Source organism: Protomyctophum bolini (assembly GCF_963924005.1).
Source record: "Protomyctophum bolini genome assembly, chromosome: 2".
In the NCBI taxonomy this organism is placed as follows: Eukaryota; Metazoa; Chordata; class Actinopteri; order Myctophiformes; family Myctophidae; genus Protomyctophum; species Protomyctophum bolini.
In genome coordinates, this window is record NC_137863.1 from 52,923,932 (window position 1) to 52,945,287 (window position 21,356).

Consider the following 21,356-nt stretch of genomic DNA (forward strand, 5'->3'; position numbering starts at 1 on the left):
CAGTATAAGTAATTTTACACTTGGTTGCATGCTGAAAATAGCAGATCTACAAGTAGTAGATCTGCTATTTTCAGCAAGTGTAAAATCTGTCATTACAACGGCATCGAGGCCCGCCAAAATACATTTTAGTCGACTAAATCAACTGCAGATTTAGTCGACTAAAATCGCATGACATTTAGTCGACTAAAACTAGACTAAGACGCTAAGACATTCCAGATGACTCAAATATGAATAAAACTATATGAAGTTTCAGTCCAAAGACTATGACTAAACTACAAATAGAAATTTGCTGCCAAAAACAACACTGATTTGGTGCACAGTTGAAGGCTGCATTAAAGACACAGAGAGTGGTCGAACTGTTCATTAACAGGTTTTCTTTTTTCTTTTTAATTTACAAAGAGTCAGTGACAGTTTTTACAGTGCACATGACACAGAAACTACTAAACAAGGTTCGCAGAACCTCCATGAATACAAATATCAAACAGTGCTTTAGAAAAACAACTCTCACACAGAGCCGTATATATATATATATATATATATATATATATATATATATAGGGTGAAACAAAAATGCACATTTTATTTATTATACATATTGTAACGTTGACCTCTCAAGAGACTCAGACAGCACCTTATGGCACGGTTTGTGTTTGTCTGACCTTTTTGATCCCTATACACGATAATGATGATGGAGTTTAAAAGTTGACCCCAATACTGAGACGGCAACATATTATGGATTGGCTACAATTACAAGGTCAAGAAAGACGCAGGAAAGACGCAAATGGAGGTCGATACTTCCTTGTTTGTAAAGTATAATCATGGCTTTTGGTATCACTTTAATGTCAACTTTATTGAAATTATAATTTGTTTTTTTTAAATAAAGAGTTGGAGCATCAGATTGTCCTTTGCGTATCTAGAAGAATAAATAGTTGTTTTGTTTAGTTCTTTTTAATTCAGTGCTGCTGGCAGTGTCTTTTACCCTGAGGGAAACTGTGACGGAAGCATACGGGAGGGTAGCCTATTTTGCTTTTTCTTTCTTCACCATTATGGTTTCATGTGAAATGAAAAGACCAATGCTTTTCCATGTGAAATTGACCAAGGTTTGATTATCATCCACAAGAAGAAGAAGAACGCAGCAACTAATGCTTTAGTTACAACTGTGTGCCAGCATTTGTGACCAGATTTGACTGAGAGCCTGCCATCGCGGAAACTCCAGCTTTTCACGAGAAGAAAACTTTTTTTTTAATGAATTAATAGCACAGGCAGACTCTTCACATGCTAGAGCATGTCTGAAATAAGTGTCAGAGCTGAAATAAATGCTTAAACATGTAGCTAGGTGTAATGTTAGAGACCACAGAAGTGAACCTTTCAAGCCTGTTTACTCAACTCGCTGTTTCTCTGCAAGACATTATAAGACATCTATAAGCCATATCTCCAAAACTGGTGGGTCAAACTGAACAACCAACCAATGTCAATTTGAAGCTATGATTCCCTGCTTTCATATGACATGAAAAAAACTAAAATTCAAAAAGATTCAATGGCAGTCCCTCAGTCAAATTTAGTCATATTTGATGATGGCTCACGGTAGAATATTTCTCAGTGCAGAAAAACGTTTACCTGTGTCATGCAATCGATATATTTATCAGATGATAAATCCAATTCCCCTTTATTGCTGCCGTGTGAGAAGCAAATACGTACAGTAATGCTTACTGTAAAACGCTTTGGATTCAGAGCGTCTGCTATAAATGCCTAAATTGTATTATGTAATGTGTAAATAAAGTAAACACCAAAAATTGCAATCCCACAGAGACAGACAGACTCTTGTGGATTACAGGTCCTTTTCAACTGTCACACCTTGTCCCAAGCCTATGTAACTGTGTGTGTGTGCGTGCGTGCGTGATGGATCATCATGATGTATAGTCACGGTCCTGTGGGACCCCCAGGGGGTTCTTGGGAAGTTTTCAGATCTTTATAACTCTGAGGCCCCTTTTCCACCGCTTGGTTCCCAGTGGGAACCGATTCAATTCTTTTTGGTTCCTAGTCCATGAGCCAGAGCTCCGAAATTGGAACGTTAATTATGAATTGAGTGGGCAAAACCATAAATATATTAGATTGTTATCACCCTGAAACTTCCCCAATTGAGTACTTACACGAAGACAATGATTTATTGTATTACAAATTTGTATATTTGTATACAAATTTGTAATATGCAAATGAGGCATTATGTAGGAAAATATGAAAAATCTACTAGTGTACGGTTATCATGTATTAATTTACTTGTATTGATCCTATAAACAATTTAATATCGGTCTAGTTTTTCCCACCAATTTTGGAGCTCTGGCTCATGGACTAAGAACCTAAAAGCACTGAATCTGTTCCCATTGGGAACCAACCGGTGGAAAGGGGGTCAGAGAGTGTAGAAATATACAAAATGTGTTAGATTGGGGTCCCCAGAGATCAAACTGAAGATCGGGTCCTTTGAGAATCACCGGTTTAGTCCATCCTACATCACATGGCTTTGGGATCAACAGGCATCAAGATCCTCTCTTCTACATCCTCTGTGTGTGCACGTGGCTGATGAGCTTTACATAACGAAAAGCTAAATTGCCCAAATTGCATCATACAAGTATACTATATCAGGACGTATAAGAAGTTAAGAACATAATAGCTGCCGTGTCGATAGGAGCAGGAGGCATTCATTCCCTGAGCGAGGTGAAAGTGATGTGAATGAATGATGATCAAAATAAGCGTTTACATTAATGGCTTCATTTGGACACCAGGCCTTGAAGGAAGTCACATAGAGCCTCTACAACAGTGTGTTCAGTGGCAGTGCGTTCAGTAACAGCTGTTTGCCTGCATGCATACAAATCCAACAGTTGGTGTTCAATTGGTGTATAGATACAAAACATGTGTACGTCAGAAGTGGAATAGTTCAAATGTTCTGGGTATATGAAGACAGTGGGAAGTGGACGGTGATCCAATTCAAAGACATTCTGTGAGCGATGCCCATATCAAAGTACCGTTGTTGAGTTAAATAGTACAGAGAAACACAGCCACGCACGCACGCACCACACACACACTCATGTTCAGTGTACAAAACATCCAGAGGAAATGCTTCACAAAAGTCTCATCTCTCTCTCTCTCTCACACACACACACACACACACACACACACACACACACAGACACACACAGACGCACACGCTCGCACGCACGCACGCACGAGCGCACGCAGTCAGCGTGGTTTCGGTTTTTGGATTGTCAAACAAACAGTTGCCCTGACAACCTCTCTCTCTGTTGGGGAAGGACGTCTGCAGGATGTCAAGTTCACCATCTCTCAAATCACTTTGGGGATGAAGACTTCCGACCAAACGTTCATTCAGTCCCTTCCTTCCGGCAGCCCAATCAATCCCCATATAGCACACCTGTCACTCAAGTCTGGCCGCAGCAGCAACAGGATGATGACCTGAGCTCGAGAGTGGCTGTCAAACCCACACAGCTGTGTTGTAATCAAACAAGGGCTGCATTTTCTCCTCCTGTCTCTTCCTGTCTATATAGACCCCCGAGAACGGAGGCTGCTGGAGGTGGAGGTGGAGGTGAGACCTCTCAGAGAAGCGTGGCTGCTGTGGTGGGAGCGGACACGGCCTGCCTCCTTTGCCCTGCTGCTGCTGCGCGCCCGCCGCCCAGAACGGCAGGTAGAAGCCGCCTTTCGACGCCTTGTTCGCTGCCTTCTTGGGCCTCTTGAAGAGGAGGAGGTCCCCTCCTCCCTCGGGGAGCTCCGCCGGCGGAGCCGCCCAGCCCGGCCGCTCCTTCAGGAGCTTGTCCCTGTCGGGCCGGACGCCGCGCAGGAACTTCTTGAAGATATTGGTGGTCAGCGAGAACTTCCGGCAGATCTCCTGCGAGCGGCTGAGGCGGAGAGGATGCGCCGGGCTGTCCGGCCGCTCCGTGGCCTCGCCGCCCATCGTGGTCGCCGTCGTCCTCTCGCCTCTCCTCTTGCCGCCGCCGCCGCCTTCCTCACGCTCGTCTCTCTCCAGCTCGGGCAGGTCCAGCCAGTTTCCCACCAGGTCGGCGAAGACGTTGTCGCCCAGCACCAGGGGCTGCCGGTTGCGTCTGCTGCTCATGAGGGACGAGGTCCAGTCGGAGGAGTCGTCCGTGCTCTCCGGGCCCGCTCCGTGCTGGGAGCAGTAGTCGCTGTCCAACGACGGCCCCTCTCTGGAGAGGCTGTACAGGATGCCGGGCAGATCCACCGGCCGCCGCGCCGCCGGCGGCTCATGGGAACGGGGCTCCGGCGGTGGGTTGTCCACGGCGGGCCCGCAGAAGTCCACCTGGGGGGCGGTGTATCCCGACCAGCGCCTGGGCACTACGGACGCCAGGACGCTGTCGCTTCTCGCTCGTCTTTGGCTTCTCTGGCTTCTCCCGTTGCTCTCCAGGCTGGAGGTCAATGAAGACGACGATGACGATGAGCTCCCGAGGCTGCTCCTGTTGTGTTGGGAGCGGCGGCTCTGGTCGTCCGGGCTGGTGTCCCTGCTATCCAGTGATGGTCTCGGGCTCAGCCCGGGACCGGGACTGGGTTCTTCTTCCAGCTGCATGCTCTGGCTAGAGCAGGGCCTGTCGCTCTCTGCGTAGTGGGCCGCTGCTGGCGCTGTGCAGGCGGGAGGCGCAGCGGGCTGCGGGGGACCTCGGTTAATGGGCCGCCCCGAAACGTCCAGATTCTCCAGAGCCGTCTGAACCTGAAGAAGTTTGAGTTCCTGCAGGGCACCCATCATCGAATTCATCTGAGCATGGAGGCCATCGCCCGCTTCTTTCATAGACACCTGCATGGGGGGGGAGAGAGAGAGAGAGAGAGAGAGAGAGAGAGAGAGAGAGAGAGAGAGAGAGAGAGAGAGAGAGAGAGAGAGAGAGAGAGAGAGAGAGAGAGAGAGAGAATGGAAGAGGGGGGAGAGTGAAAGAATAAGGGGGAGAAATGGGAGACAAACAGGGTCTGGTTAGATGAACCCATTTAGACCTGAGGACGATAAAAAAAGGCTGAAAAACGTATGTTTCTCTCAGTGGTTCGCAAACTATTTCATGTCAAGGACCCCAGAAATCGTATAGTAATTGGTGTTTAAAATGATGTTGTTCCACGACCCCCATGCAGAAGCAAAGATTTGAGTTAAAAAAACGTTTGCGCTGAAAGAATAATATATTCAAAGATTTGCGCCCAGCATTTTCACGATAAAAAATAAATAAATAGCAGATCTTACAAGCTCGAGTGCCGCGCTATGAGCTTGTATGATCTGCTAGTTTTCAATAGCTAATGCACCAAAAGGGGTTCCCGTTCTGAACAGGTTAAACGGAGGGCCTGACACGATCTATCAGTTCAAGCGCTTGACTCCTCCACCTCCTGAAGGGCCAGGCCTGCCTGTCAGCCGTCAACAAAGAATCCCTCACTGTCTCCCCCGGCCTGCACCCCTCCTGTTCTCCATGGATCTCAGCACCGGGACAAATCCAATTACACACCAGCAACCAACTGCATCCAAATGACAGAGTTAAAGGATGCATGTCAACAACTATAGAGTCTGCTGAATACTGAAAACTGACTCTGTGTTATTGTTGTTGTTGTCTTTTTGTGTTTTCCGGGGCTAGCTGCACATGTTCTTTAATTACAGGTCACGTGCCCTACTTCTGAATGACAGGTCGGTCCGGGCCCCCCATATGGCCTGTGTGTGTGTGTGTGTGTGTGTGTGTGTGTGTGTGTGTGTGTGTGTGTGTGTGTGTGTGTGTGTGTGTGTGTGCGTGCGTGTGTGTGTGTGCGAGAGGATTGTAAGTCCTTGACAGCTGCGCGCCAGACTACCAACGTTTGTATTTCCCCGCGTATTGTCTCTGGTCTATGTCTTCATTCTTCAATCATATATCCCCTTAATACCTCTGATATTTATATTTTCCTCTCCCCCGGCTACTGACCTCCTGCATCTCAATCCTACACTTTGTCTTCTTCATCTTTCCTGCTCTCCAACTCTCTCCTATACCCCTCTCTCTCTCTCTTCTGCCTGAGAGTATACTGTATCATGTGACCCATAACGGTTTTCTCCCGCAGGGAATTCCCTACAGCTCTTTGCTAAACAGAGACTATGCCTGTCCTGTCTTAACTTGTCGCCGTGCTTTTAACTTAGTCCCAGAAGTGTAGAGTGGAGATGACAACGATTATTACTTGAATATGTCTTTCACGGAGAGGCACAAAAGGTAACAAATTACTCACAAGGTAGATCTGCCAACAAGGAGCCCTCCCTTATCAAAACTCTCTGTGGGAAGACGGGAACTAAAGTATGCAAACTATTTTGAAAATTGTGCTAGAGTCTCCATGGGAATATGCTAGTGAGAAGGTTTCCACAAACTCACTAGTAAGTGGCTTACAATGACAATCATTTTTAAATATTCTAGAAACAAAAATGTCACTGCATGTTCTTAAAAGCCCAGGACTTTGAAAAAATGCCAACTTAACATTACTTACAATGAATACTTAATTACTCACGCACACATTCACACACACACACACACACACACACACACACGTGCACATGCACACACACACACACGCACGCACGCACGCACGCACGCACGCACACACACACACACACACACACACACACACACACACACACACACACACACACACACACACACACACACACACACACACAATTTCACTATGAAATTAAATAAAATACCCACATACAGCATCTTCTTACCTTGTGGTGAACTTTGGAACACAAAGGGAAGGGAAGTCCCTGTTTTGTTTGCCTCTCTTTTCTCTGATTATCTCTCTCTCTGGCAGGCTGTAGCTTTATAGCTGTCACTGTTCTCCCCTCACCTTTCAAATGGACACGGTCTGCCTGCCCCTATGTGTCTCTCTCCAATGGGGGGACACTGCCAGCGCGGGCGGCCAATCAGTGCCGTCCGTCTAGACTCTAATCCCTAAACCGCGCGGGGGGGGGGGGGGGGGGGGGGGTCATTCAGGCGGAAACGGACCCCCACAATGAGAGAGGGAGAGCGGACAGCAATTGAGAGGGAGAGCGAAAGGGCGGGCGGGCGGGCGATCAGAGCGCAGTATGGGGGGAGCAGCCGGATGGATGGATGGAGGATCAAGGGGTGGTGGAGGGGGGGGAGGAGAGGGGTGTTGTTTGGAGCGCCTAGCTCTCGCCATATGTTTAGACGTCCAATATGGAACTGCTGATGGATTCAATTATGGATGACACCATCAGAACACATGGGGAGGAACAGCAAGGAGGAGGAGGAGGGGCATGTTATAACACCAAAAACTGATACTTAATCAGGGGTGGGTGGTGGTGGTGGTGGGGGGGGGGGGGGTTGCAGTATACAAACCCCCGGTGGGAACAGAAGCTGTGTAAGACAACTGTGTATGGCAGGACAGTATATGAAAAGCAAATCACCGCAAAGCACCGTGAGAAGCCAGGGGAGATGTTCTATATAATATATATCGTATGTGTGCAACAGTTCCCAAGCATTAATTTGTTTTTTTAATATGCTGTAGAAATGAGAACGAAAATAATAACCATAGTATAGTGGGCCACCCGATGGTTGAGCGGTTAGGGTGCGTGCGTATACCACCATAGCATGCAGGTGTGTGTGTGTGTGTGTGTGTGTGTGTGTCCGGTTCGATTCCGGACGGACCAGTTGCTGCATGTCTCACGACTCACGAATCCCTCTCTCGCTCTCTCTCTCTCTCCATGCACTGTGACTATCAAAAATGACATACTTCAATACTTAAAGGTGATATAGGCAAGTTTTCAGCCAAAAATCAACATATTTATCTATCTATATTTGTGGCCTTATTCCCTCTATCTTCCCCTATATTTTGATGCTGAGCTGCTGCCCTGTAGACATACACTCTCCCTTTGTCTCCCTCTATGTGTTTGTATCTGTTTATATCCACTGTTGTTTATGTCGCGGGACGGAAGCGTCGTGTTGGGAGGAGGGTCTGTGTGGGGGGTGACGCGGAGTCTTAGCCAATTGCAGCGCGAGGCTGTGACTGTTCGACCCAGCAGTATTATAATGAAAACGCAATGCGATTTCATTGCAAGTTGCAATGAAATCGCATTGGTGAAACTAAGATATGGGGATAATATTATACTTGCAATTTGCAAGTATAATATTATCCCCATATCTTAGTTTCACCATTGTTCATGTGAAATAGTATGTTTATGATGTAATATGTAAGCCTGTTGAAATTATGAGAATCGCTATGTATAGCGCATGGTTTGGTGGTCCGGCCGGCTTGAAGCTTGCATTCAACCCGTGCTCGCCAACGGTGACAAATGACAAGCCGTCGCTGATCATCATAGCGATGAATAACCGTGGACAAAGTAGTTCACATGAACGATGCTGTAGTGGCTGGGGCATTTGAGGGGCAATATGTTTTATATGCACGATTACAAATGAAAGATAATTGAATTGAGAGCCAGTGAGTCTGCTCCACTACTTCCTACTTCCTCATTTGCGGGACTCGTCGTGTCAGTCTTGTGATATTGTGATTACGCTACAGTTACCCTTAAAAAAACATGTCAACTCAATGTCATTGTTGTAACTATGATATCGATAGAAATTCATAATTTTTTAATGTCATATTTAGCCATACGAGCGCAATATCCATAGCGTCCCTCCCAGCAGCAACAACAACCCCATAGCCTGAAGTGACCTGGCTCAGCCAATAGAATGACGGGGGGAGGGGGGTGGAGCTAGATTTTAATTTGTTTGGAAACACTCGATCAATTCTGTGTACAAACACTGGAAACTTGCCTATATCACCTTTAACGTATACACACATTACACTGTAGATGTACTTGAAAGGCATTCTGTGTTATTAGCTGTCATTTTGCCATTGAGACCCATATATGTTTATATTGTTTAACGTCAGCACAACATGGAGGGTTTAATAGTACTAACCAGGTACTGTAGGTCAATACGTTTAGATTGGTAATAAGCATATCAATGTACACCTGCGGAACAATGGGCCCATTGTTTCTCCCCCGCGGCATGCCAGAATCAGCGGTTTAAGATACACATAATTAGCACAATCAGGTTGTCTCATGTCTCGGCGTATTACGCATATGGTTGACTTCATTAGCTATAATTGGCCAGGTCCTCGGAGAGAGGCTGGGGAAGAGAGAGCATAATTACGGTTTATACTTTCTAACCACATCAAAGCTCAACATGTCTGATGGTATGATGCTAGGAGGATGACACGCCGAGTAATGCCTTTCTCACTGTAGCTTATGCTTTTAAACGTGTGTGGCTCGATCTTCAGAACAGCAGGCTGTGATGACGAGTCAAAGGATTATGCCCTCCTTGGTTAAATGTTGAACCACTTCACAGTGCTGGGAAGTGGAAAGTCACTTACTTGACTTGGGGGGATTTCCAATTTGCAATACTTTTTTAATTCACTCCACTACATCTCGGATCCAAATGTTGTACTTTAACTGCACTACAATGATTTGAAAACTTTAGTTAGGCTACTAGTTACTTTGATTATTATTCCAAAACATACATTAACACCCGAGGTTATTTAATCCATTAAATCAGAGCGCCCAGCGATTTATATAAGCGGAGCACATTTAGCGACGGACCAGATGCTAATGCGACTAGCGACGGGACCGCGACGGGCCGTCTAACACATCATCTTTTCTTAGAATTGGACGGAATGACTTAGATCAAGAGTTATTCACGTTTTAAGATTTTCGGTCTCGTCGGCTAAAATGGGGGGACATTTTCGATGACGTCCCACCGGAAAATAACATGGAGTGATGCCCAACAGACGCTCCCAGCCTGTGGAGCGGTGCGATCGGTTTTGATATCAATAAATATCCGTCCTTTTGATCAATCTCCATCCTGAGCGCTGGGCATTCCTAATTGATTGAACGGAGAACTTCGTCCTTGCCGCTCAGGGTGTTAACCACTTCAGACCTACATACATTTTGTCCATTTGAAAAATAGCAGATCTACAAGCTCACAATGTGTCACGAATGCGACGCATCGTTATTTTCAAAAGTTTTTGCTACATTTTAAATGGGACATTCTGCATAATGAGTCCTTTTGCTTTTGTTACTTTTAGTACATTTTGATGGCAATACTATTATTATATTTCCACATTGCAGTATTGATACTCTTACTTCAGAAAAAAAAATCACACCCATGTCAAGTGAGTGGTGCAACTCCGTGTGGGGGTCCCCGGGGGTCGCCGGAAGTTCCATACCCACAGGACCACAGGCAGGGTGCCGGCCCGGTTCCGGCGAGCCGGCCCACGTCCGAAACGGTAGAGAAGAGAGAGAGTTACCATGTGGGGGTCCCCGGGGAGTCCCCGGGGGGGTCCCCGGAACATCCAGACTCCCAGGGGGCCAGGCCGATTCCGGCGAGCCGCCCCACGTCCGAAACGGTTGAGAAATGACAGAGTTACCGTGTGGGGGTCCCTCTAATGTACCATTTACTGCACTGTCACTGTACTGGCACACCCGAAATCATCATATATACAGTTATTATGTGCGTCAGTGCGTGTGTGTGTGTGTGTTAGGTTGCGCACAGGTGGTGAAAAATAACCATGCTATTTTCGTGCTCAGACCCACCCAGCTCCATAAGGGAGCGGTTGCAACACTCAAAAATGTGAGTAGCCTATACTTTTTCCACCTCGCATCTCCCACTGGCTATATTAAAGCATTAAGCCATTCTGAACGGGAAACCCTTTTGGTGTTTTAAGCATTATGTTATGCTTTATAGCTATTGAAAAATAGCAGATCTACAAGCTCATAGCGCACTGAGTGCCGCGCTACGAGCTTGTAGGTCTGCTATTTTTTAAACATCGTGAAAATGCGACACAAATCTTTGAATATATTCTTTTAGAGCGAACATTTTTAACTCAAATCTTTGCTTCTGGGGGGGGGGTCCCTGGAGGCAGGAATAACATATTTCCAGATGGGGGTCAGCGGCCAATTACAAATATTTTTGGGGGTTCTTGACATGAAAATGTATAAGAAACATTTTTTTCAGAAAACTGTCATGATTTAGCATGCATTTGTAGAATCGTCAGGTCTAAATGGCAGCAGCTTTTCTGTCCTCAGGTACGCATCATTAATAATAAAAATCATAATATTGCAGTTGAACAGTAACAACTAAACTTATGAGTCCTTATACCACCACTATCTCAAGGCTGACATTTGTGGCCCAATTATGTCAACCATATCAACTTTCACTCTCTGGTATCTTCGTGAAGAAGATTAATGTGACTTTCAATGCCGCACATGCTTATGATTTAGCAGCAGGGAGCCAGCTGACATGTCTCACTCTCCAAACGTGTTAATCAGAAGGGCCTCGTTAAAAGGAAAGCGGCAGAAGTGACAGGTCCTACTGTAGTCTCTCCAGCCCTAGGCCTTATTCATGGTAAAGAGAGCTGTTACAGAAAGTGTACAAAAACCTAAAAGAAAAAGCAATCGCTATTGACCATTATTCACAGCAGCCATTTTTCTCTCATGTCATTATAACCCGATCTTGATTTCCACAGTGACGTTTTTTTTAAGGGCAAAGTCTCTGCATTTGATCTATCCATTGGCTAAAACTTCTAAGAGACTCATTTGAAAAAGCAAAGGAGTGAAAAACCATTGATCAAAAAGAAGTTGAACAAACCTAACAAACAAAGACCTTCCTCTCCTATTTTTGCTACCGTGATGCCAACCGACCACACATAATTGCCACTTAAGGCCTGAATGCTTCAAAGTTTGAGAACAATAGCTGGCGGTCTTGAATTAATGTTGGACAGAGGCTCATTAAAGAGTTATGGCCTTTGAAAGGGAATACATGAATAGACTAGCCTGGTGCCCTTTATTTTAATTTTTTTAATTTATTTTCAGTCATGTGAAGGCAGTGACTGAAAACCTGAAACCTAGCGTCCCTATTCTGGAGTGAGAATACAGCAAAAATGCAAGCTCACAACACACCATGTTGCAATGTATTGTGATAGGGCTCACCATTTGAGCCCTATTACATCAGCTATTTTCAAAAATAATCATGAAAGAAAGCCCAAATAAGCAACTACACTTCAGAAATAAGCCCAAACTATAAAGCAACAGGCAACTATGAATATTAAGCTATGTTACAGGAAACCTTAAGAAGTGGTTAACAGATACCGTATCCTGATGACAACACAAAACATATTGCATGATGAATGTATGTATGAAAGAGAATTACTCTAAATACCGCTATGAGTATAAATAAATCAGTGCCATTACTCTGCTGTCTGCTGAGATGCAGCCCTCTGCCTTTCACATGGCATGATACCGCCTCGTCAATTTAGAGGGTGACCACGCTTACATGACTTAACCCGATTCGGGAGGCATACTATAATCCGACGGAGCATTAGTTCAACATGCGTCTGCATCTCGGACTATAGCGCCTGCTCCCGTGCTTGTGGTTATGGTTCGGTTAGGGTTTGAGGTGAGTTGTCGTTTTTCGGACCAATGACTAGTCTAACTAAAGTACTGCACCCACCCGATTCAGCATTCAGTTATTTGATTGTGCGCACAACGTGTGTGCCTGAATGTGTGCTGAATGTGTACACTGGGTGTGTTGACAGTTTCAAAGAACCTCATTGACACACTTTAACTGGATCATAAGTGGGGGGGGGGGGGGGGGGGGGGGGGGGAGTGGACGACAAAATCAACAAAATTTAAAGTTGCACGTACGTGACATTAAACCAAACATAAACGGCACTATTCCACACACCGTGGAACATAGAAGGCCCATTCAGTGTTGTTTCTGGTGTTGTTGTTATTGGCTTGGACTGGTGGGAGCTAGGAAACACTGTGGCCAAGGTTATCGGACCCTATAAACGCTCTTCCTGTTTGGTAGCGCTGCCTTGCAAGTAAGCAGCTATACAGCCTGTTCTGCACCCTCCCTCCATTAACAACCCTCATTAAAAATGAATAGTGGGCTGTGTGGGTCAAGGGCAGGAATGGGATCTCTGTCCTCCTGGGCGAGACAGAAAGGCTCTATGAGTCGATATGCTACTTCTGAACTCTCCACAGGGCCACTGTGGCGTCGAGACCCCGGGCCACCGTCAGGAGAGGCCAAAACACGAAAATAACACACATCACAGGGCACGAATGGCCCTTTCTACTGTGTTGACCAGGCAGGTCCCGCAAGGGAAGTGCAGAGAGTGTCGGAGGGGCAGGGGCTGAAATCCCGTAAGAGGGCACTTTTGGACAAAAATCGCTATTTTCGTGTCACAACGCAGCACTCTTTATCTTCTGGACATTTCTAAACAAATTTGTTCAACGCAAAAAGCCGCGTTCCGGAGTAAGTTCAGGAGACTTCGGGGGAAAAAGCAAATTCTCCTGAATGCTGCCTTCAGGCATGGCATGGAAAGGAGAGGAGTGGCATCTTTGCATCTCTTTCACCGTGCAGTAAATGCTGCATTCGTGCAGGTTTGGAGAGGGCAGTTGTTTTACAGATGGGTAAAAGGGCAGGGGCTGAAGCCCCCTTTGATGTGTGCACGTCCCTGGGTCTATCCTGGGCACACTCCGTTTTTTCCCTACCTCCCAGACAAAATATTTTTGCTGAAAATGCTTTGCCTGTATAGTATGTGACGTGCGTGACGTGACAGCATCATCACACCCAGAAGTTATGCAGGAACGCCGCCTACTGCAAACAAACTGAAAAGTCCTATCTGATTGCATTAACCAATTTTGACAGTTTTCTGGGAAAAAAAACATGTCAGTCGTTCTCAAACATTTCCATGTCAAGGACCCCCAAAAATAAATGTAATTGGCCATGCACCGACCCCCATCTGAAAATATGTTGTTCCAGGGACCCCCACCCCAGAAGCACATATTTGAGTTAAAAACGTTCGCTCTGAAAGAATATATATATTCAAAGATTTGAGCAACATTTTCGGAATTTTTTGAAAAATGGCAGACCTACAAGCTAGACCTATGAGCTTGTAGATCTGCTATTATGTTATGCTAAAGCATAACATAATGCTTAAAACACCAAATAGGGTTCCCGTCCAGAAATTACGTTAAAGTACTTGAACTGACTTTGCCACTCGATTTATTCCACTTGAATTGCCACTCACTTTATATTCATGCACATACCCTCTATTATGACATGCCCAGAACAGGGACATTAGGGTTCATGTGGTTATAATAACAACATGCGTGCTTCAAATGTAATGCAGAGTAGGGTAGGGGAAACAACGTGGAATATTCAATTAAAGAAATATAGGCCACCAATGCCTCTGGAGCATGCATGACGCGCTGCACAGCGGAGCGGAGCGTCACAGATTGGCCTTGGAGTAATTACTTCCACATCGGCTGTGACTGTACTGGCTCAATGAATATATACAGCTAATACAATATGTCTCCTATAAGCACAGGTTGAATCCTTCTTTGGCAATGATGGAATATGTTGAATGATTGGGCTTTATTTAGGCTTCAATTTGTAAACACACAAACAAAGAAGAGGGGAGACCCCGTTTAGACCTGACGACGATTCTAAAATAAATATTCTAAATCCTGACAGTTTTTTGGAGAAAAAAAAACGTCGTTTTGTGTCAGTGAAAACATTTTCTTGTCAAGGACCCCCAAAAAGAGATGCAATTGGCCACCGACCCCCCATCTGAAAATATGTTGTTCCAGGGACCCCCCAGAAGCAAACATATGAGTTAAAAATGTTCGCTCTGAAAGAATATATTCAAAGATTTGCGACACACCGTGACACAATGTGTTTTGACCTGTATCTGCAGCATATTTTGGACATAATATTTGGCCAAAATAGGGACACCAGGCCGGGTTATTTTACATTATTTTGTTGCATTGTGATTTACCAGACAGGTGTTTCCCAAAAGGAAATGCATATATTTAATTCAGTCAGACCAGAAAAGTTGGGATAAAACAGATCTCCACTGGCAATAAAAAATGAATGACCAGAGACATGGATTTCCCCTCCATCTCCTCCCAACAAATTGAAACCGGTTTTTTTCTGTGTTCGTCACTGTCAGTGTGACCTATTGTGTTTCAATACTATACTGTAGCTCGCCTTGAACGCTGGGAGGCTTTAACCCATTCTGAACGGGAACCCCTTTTGGTGTTTCGAAGCATTATGTTATACTTAGCTGTTAAAAAATAGCAGAGATACAAGCTCCGAGCTTGTAGATATGGGTCTGAAAACACTTCAGAACCGCTGACAAAACTGGGTTAGGGTTATTTTAGGAATAAGTTAGGAATTTTAGAAGGCATTTTTGTAGAATCGTTCTCAGGTCTAAATGGGTTGTTAATGTCTAGTTTCCTGATAGAGCTCATTTATTCCCTGAGAGGGAGAAACGGGCTGATTATAGAGGCTATATCATCTTCCCTGATAATATTCCCGTCTAAGATCCAATCTGGAGTTCTGTACTGTAGCTGCTATAGTGATGACCGGATGGCAAAAAAATCATACGATAGAAACTTGGCAGCTCAGCATTTGACGTCAGTGTGTTCTGACTGCAGCCCACTCAGGCTGCTGTAGCTTAGTAATTTCTTAAACCTTGGCTGACTCTAAAAGCGCACACAGACAAAAGACATTTACTGCGCCGCTACTGTTCCGACCGCAAGGCTTTGATGAACTCAATTCTACTACACAGGCTTCTTCTGTTTCACTCGTTTCCCTGCTTCTTACAAAAGATCTTACCCAGACAATTATGTGCATAGTAGGCTAGTGGCTACTGCTGCAACTCATGGCCAATTATTCACGATTTGTCCGATTGCACTGCTGCCTTGACACGCTATTGACACGCTATAGCGAAAATAGCTGATCTACAAGCTCACAACGCATCGCACTGCGACACGTTGTGAGCTTGTAGATCAGCTATTTTTGGGTTGCAACACTGCACTCTTTATCTACTGGAGATGCAGGTGTGTATACGACATGGATTTCTAAAAAAATTGTTCAACGCAAAATGCTGCGTTCTGGAGTAAGGAGACTGACTCTAAAAGCGCACACAGACAAAAGGCATTTACTGCGCTGCTACTGTTCCGACTACAGGGTTTTGATAAACTTTGATATAGCCAATAATTAGAAAACCAATGGAGGACCAGATCGCCGTCTGGTGCTTTGGAGAGCAGTAAACAGACCCTCTGAAAGGTTATCATCTAAAAAATGTAACACAATGATCATGTTAACATAACAAAGCCAACAACTGCCACAAGAGCTATAGGCCAATTTTAGCCACGGGGAAGGAAGTGCCGGTTGGAGAATGGGGAGCCTGATGGGAGAGGCACAGGACAAAATGAGCACTGAAACCTTAATAACTAATGCAGGGCTTTCACTGTGTACTGTACACCCTGCAGGCAACAAAGAACAAGAAAGTATTTGGCAGCCCTACAAGCTACCCCACAGACACGCACGCACGCACACACGCACGCACACACACCCTATAAAATATCACATCCTCACCAGCAACCCTTTGTTTTTGTTTTTTTTCCAGCCCTCCCATCTCCATGACCTCATGTGCGCATTTTCTTTGCTAAAATTCCACAGTGTTCTGCTCCGAAATTCACCTAAGGGCACAAACGGGATGAAAAAGCGTGCGCACATGAAATGAGCTGCGCCGGGTGTCAGTATCAAAGGCCTCGATCGGCGGTTTATTTTCTCAGTCTCTGACATGACGCTGTGTGGTTGGTGGTGGGTGGTGTGCAGGTGTTAAACCTTACAATCTGACAGGAGAATTCAGGGGCTTGTTCGTCGTGTGGCTGCACGTTTAACCACATGAACCCATGAGTCATGACGTACACCTATTCTGGAGCGAACATTCAGTGACAACAGCAGGGTGACGTGTGGTTATAACGTAACCCATTCTGTGCGGGAAAGCCTTTTGGTGTTTCAAGCATTATGTTATACTTTAGCTATTGAAAAATAGCAGATCTACAAGCTCATAGCTTTGTAGATCTGCTATTTTTGAAAAATCTTGAAAATGTGGTGCAAATCTTTGAATATATATATTCTTTCAGAGCAAATGTTTTTAACTCAAATCTTGCTTCTGGGGCGCCCCTGGAACAACATTTTCAGATGGGGGTCGGCGGCCAAATACAATTCTGGGGTCCTTGACATGAAATAGTATGAGAGCCACTGACATAGAAACATGTTTTTTTTTCAGAAAACTGTCATGATTTAGAAGACATTTATAGAATCAGTTGTCAGGTCTAATGGGTTCCGGCGAAGATATTTTGCTTCATAGGGAAACATTGAATTACCAGAAGAGAGGAAGACTTCTGATTTTATTTTACATCCCATACTGTTCTGAGTCGGGTGAGTTCAGTTGGGTGAGTCATGCATGCTGAGGCTAAAAATGTCTCATTCATTGTTATCATGATTCCCCCCTGGATTGCTATGGAGTCACGTTTTTGTTAGAGCAAAATAGAAGTCGACACTCGACAGGCACTTTTTCACAGACAAAGGGATTTCACAAAAATATGTCAAAATTCTTGTTTGTAAGAAGAAGATAATGTAAAACGGAAACACATTTCTGACGTGAAACTCAGTCTCTCCGGGTTCATGTTTCAGGGTCTATAGGACCGTGTACAGTCAGCTGGGTTCATATTTCAGGCTCTAGGACCGTGTACAGTCAGCTGGGTTCATGTTTCAGGCTCTAGGACCGTGTACAGTCAGCTGGGTTCATGTTTCAGGGTCTATAGGACCGTGTACAGTCAGCTGGGTTCATATTTCAGGCTCTACTGTAGGACCGTGTACAGTCAGCTGGGTTCATGTTTCAGGGTCTATAGAACCGTGTACAGTCAGCTAGGTTCATGTTTCAGGAGGACCGTGTTGTACAGTCAGCTGGGTTCATGTTTCAGGGTCTATAGGACCGTGTACAGTTAGCTGGGTTCATGTTTCAGGCTTTAGGACCGTGTACAGTCAGCTAGGTTCATGTTTCAGGGTCTATAGGACCGTGTACAGTCAGCTGGGTTCATGTTTCATGGTCTATAGGACCGTGTACAGTCAGCTGGGTTCATGTTTCATGGTCTATAGGACCGTGTACAGTCAGCTAGGTTAATGTTTCAGGAGAACCGTGTACAGTCAGCTGGGTTCATGTTTCAGTGTCTATAGGACTGTGTACAGTCAGCTGGGTTCATGTTTCAGGGTCTATAGGACCGTGTACAGTCAGCTGGGTTCATGTTTCAGTGTCTATAGGACTGTGTACAGTCAGCTGGGTTCATATTTCAGTGTCTATATGACGTGTACAGTCAGCTAGGTTCATGTTTCAGGGGTCTAGGACCGTCTACAGTCAGCTGGTTGGTCAAAATAAGCCCCTGACCCCGGGAGGTCAGAGGTCAAATGTTAACGCTTGCTCTGACATTACCCCACACAGACTGGCCCCGAGGCCGGGACGGACGGACGGACGGACAGACAGACAGTGTTTTCACGCCAGCAGGGTACTGTTAAGATGATGTGGACTTATCAAAGAGCTGTAGTAATGGACCTCGGCTGATGCAAAGAGAGCACAGTTAATAGTTATCGTTGATTGTACTGCTGTTGTCCACAAGGATTTTCTTCCGTTTAATGTATTTTCATGATTTTTGACAAAAGATGTTTCTATCACAGAGACAATTAATGTGCACATACATCTCATATTTGACAATAAACCCAGCTTTGCTAACGGGGGCTGAACCGATTTTCTGAAAACCTGTCACCAATAATAGGCCTAAAGGGAGAAGTAACTAACTAACCAAATGTCCAAGACACCAGAAACCTGGTTGACCTGCAGTCTATTTAAAAAATATATACATTTGTGCCACTCTTGAATGAGCAGTGGATGAAAATCACAGTGCAAAGAAAAGTGACAACTCGGCACAGACAAGCCCTCCTTATTGCTGCCTCCTTTTACAGAGAGCGACACTGAAACAGACTGTGTCCCACATGGCTCAAGTCAAAGTGGAGCCTGCCTTGGCTTGTTTTAAACTGGCATCTGCTATCTGTTCTTCTGTTTGATCCTGTGCACGGCCCGACGCTTTCTATTTACCTTAACCAAACTTGGCAATTATGCCAATGTATACTGCTGTGAGGGCTACTGTATACAAAAATAAGCAGTGCCAGTTGACAGACGGGTGGCTAATTCGCCACAGGGAACCGAAACGCCACGGGCCTGATCATGTTGCATGTTTGCAGCCATGCTATTATTTCTGTGGGCCCCATTGTGGCCCCATGGCACACGGACGGACAGACAGACGATGCCTGCTTTGAAGATGTTTCCAAGAGAAATCTGGGACAGTTAAAGCTCCACTGGAAATGGGTGACTAAAGTAGGTTTGCTGCCAAAAGATGTGGCCATAAGGATGAGCTTTCACATTCTTCCGTTGTTTTTTTTTTACATTTTGGGAAGGGAGGGATATAGGCTTGAGTTTTTGCTCTCGATTTGCTACCAAAGTGAGTGGAATATTATGTGAAAACATGTCAATATAGGGAGAGTTACCGATTCTATTGTGTGTATGTGTGCGTGTGTGTACACACGCGCACACGAGCATGCATGCATGTTGTGCGTGTGTAAACTTGATTTAAACCCTGTTTTGACCACATGCCTGAAAATGCTGAAACATAGCCCATTGTAAAATATAAATATAGAAAAGTCTCAATTTATTATCATTATTATATTTATTATTTTCTTTCCATAACAAAACACAGCAAGTAGGAGCAAAGTCCCCTGGGAGATAAAAATACTGTTTTAAGGTTTAGGTCATTAAGCTTAAATGCACATCTTTCCCAGAAGTGTGTGTGTGTGTGTGTGTGTGTGTGTGGGGGGGGGGCAAGTCGGCAGTGTTGTTTAAACCAACAAAGATTAATCGGATGCAAAGCAAATCTTTATATAGGCTATATGCTACAATCATGCTCCCCTGCCATAACATATAAAGGCAGATACAGTGATAGCAGAGCAAAACATATGAACATGAATTATTACTCAATATGCACTACAAATAGCTATATCTCGCGCGAAATGTACAGGCCAGCTAGAAAGACCTGTTGTTATACTGTAACTTATGGCTAAATAAAAGGACAATATTGTCTTTTTATATCTCTCCAAGTTTGCTCATTTAGCATACAAAATCATTCGGGAAATTAACTGATCTGATTAAGGAGTACATGCATGATGTATTGTAGGCAGCCCTATAGACAACGTTGATTATATGCTTTAAGTATTAAGTGAACGTGATAACGTACCAGTTCTTGCTTCAGACGTCTCAAGCACGCGTCCATGTTTTTGCGCTCCGGTTTGGAGAGCTGTTGTTCCATCATTGTGAAACGCAAACGCACCGAATTCAATTAAACCACTTGACCAATCAACGTTCAAACATACCTTCGGTAATAATCACGTATTGCTGCCCTGAGAGACAGAGAGCCTAATCTATTACAACACAAAACATTCGCATGATCAGGAGGAGATATTTGGAGAAAAATCCTGTTCTGGAATGTGCGCGTCTTGTCCTGACGCAAATACGGCAGTGAAAAGTCCTCCTGATGAAGAGATGCCGCTTCTTTTAAAATGTGTTTACTTCCGAAAAATGATAACGGTGACGTATTTCTGGGTGCAGATTCAGACGGTGATATAGATTCAGTCGTCAGTCCTTCGGTATCTCTGTCAGAGTGGCCACTGGCTGCTGCTGCTGCTGCTGTTAGCTGCCAGTGTGTGTGTGCGTGTGTGTGCGTGTGTGACTGTGTGTGTGCTTTCCCCTTTTCCTCATTCAAGAGCAGCGCTTACGTTGCTCGTCCAGTTCCCTCCAATGAGAGAGCAACTTGCTCCTCCCATGACATCACAGCGTAAATCCGTTCAAACCGGGATGAAAATATAGGGACCTATAATTTGTTTTGGATGAGTGAGTAGCCTAGATGTGGCAGCGTGTGTGTGCGTGTGTGTGTGTGTGCGTGTGTGTGTGTTTGTGTGTGTGTGTGCGTGCACACTCGGAGAGAAATAAAGAGAGAGAGAGACTTGAGAGAGAAAGAGAGAGAGAGAGAGAGAGAGTGTGTGTGTGTGTGTGTGTGTGTGTGTGTGTGTGTGTGTGTACGTGCGTGTGTGTGTGTGTGCGCGCACGCACACTCGGAGATAAATAAAAAGAGAGATAGAGAGAAAGAGAGAGAGAGAGAGAGAGAGAGAGAGAGAGAGTGTGTGTGTGTGTGTGTGTGTGTGTGTGTGTGTGTGTGTGCGCTCAGAGAGAAAGAAAAAAAACAGAGGGAGAGAGAGAGAGAGAGAGAGAGAGAGAGAGAGAGAGAGAAGACCTATAGAAAGCAATCTGTCAGCCTTGGGTGGAAGCCTAATTATCTGGAAATATCTGAATGAAAGCTGAATGACTGT

General features: G+C 44.9%; 1 protein-coding gene across 2 annotated transcripts; it reads right to left on the reverse strand.

The window, feature by feature from the left end:
* Positions 1-396: 396 nt before the first annotated feature.
* Positions 397-20,645, reverse strand: inka2 (inka box actin regulator 2). 2 transcript variants are annotated; one of them, XM_080777540.1, is made up of 2 exons: positions 20,364-20,645; positions 397-4,813 (listed from the first exon to the last, which is right to left on the reverse strand). In XM_080777540.1, exon 2 carries the CDS (start codon positions 4,805-4,807, stop codon positions 3,485-3,487), a length of 1,323 nt encoding a protein of 440 aa, XP_080633666.1. In that variant the 5' UTR covers positions 4,808-4,813; positions 20,364-20,645; the 3' UTR covers positions 397-3,484. The 2 variants fall into 2 exon arrangements, with proteins under 2 accessions (XP_080633666.1, XP_080633665.1); XM_080777539.1 differs by having other exon boundaries at positions 20,228-20,645.
* Positions 20,646-21,356: the final 711 nt, after the last annotated feature.

Excerpts from the sequence above, each read along its gene's own strand:
- inka2 (XM_080777539.1), bottom strand. The coding sequence starts at position 20,302 with ATGATGGAACAACAGCTCTCCAAACCGGAGCGCAAAAACATGGACGCG. Across the intron at positions 4,814-20,227 it reads GACGTCTGAAGCAAGAACTG|GTGTCTATGAAAGAAGCGGG; the intron begins GTACGTTATCAC and ends CCCCCCATGCAG.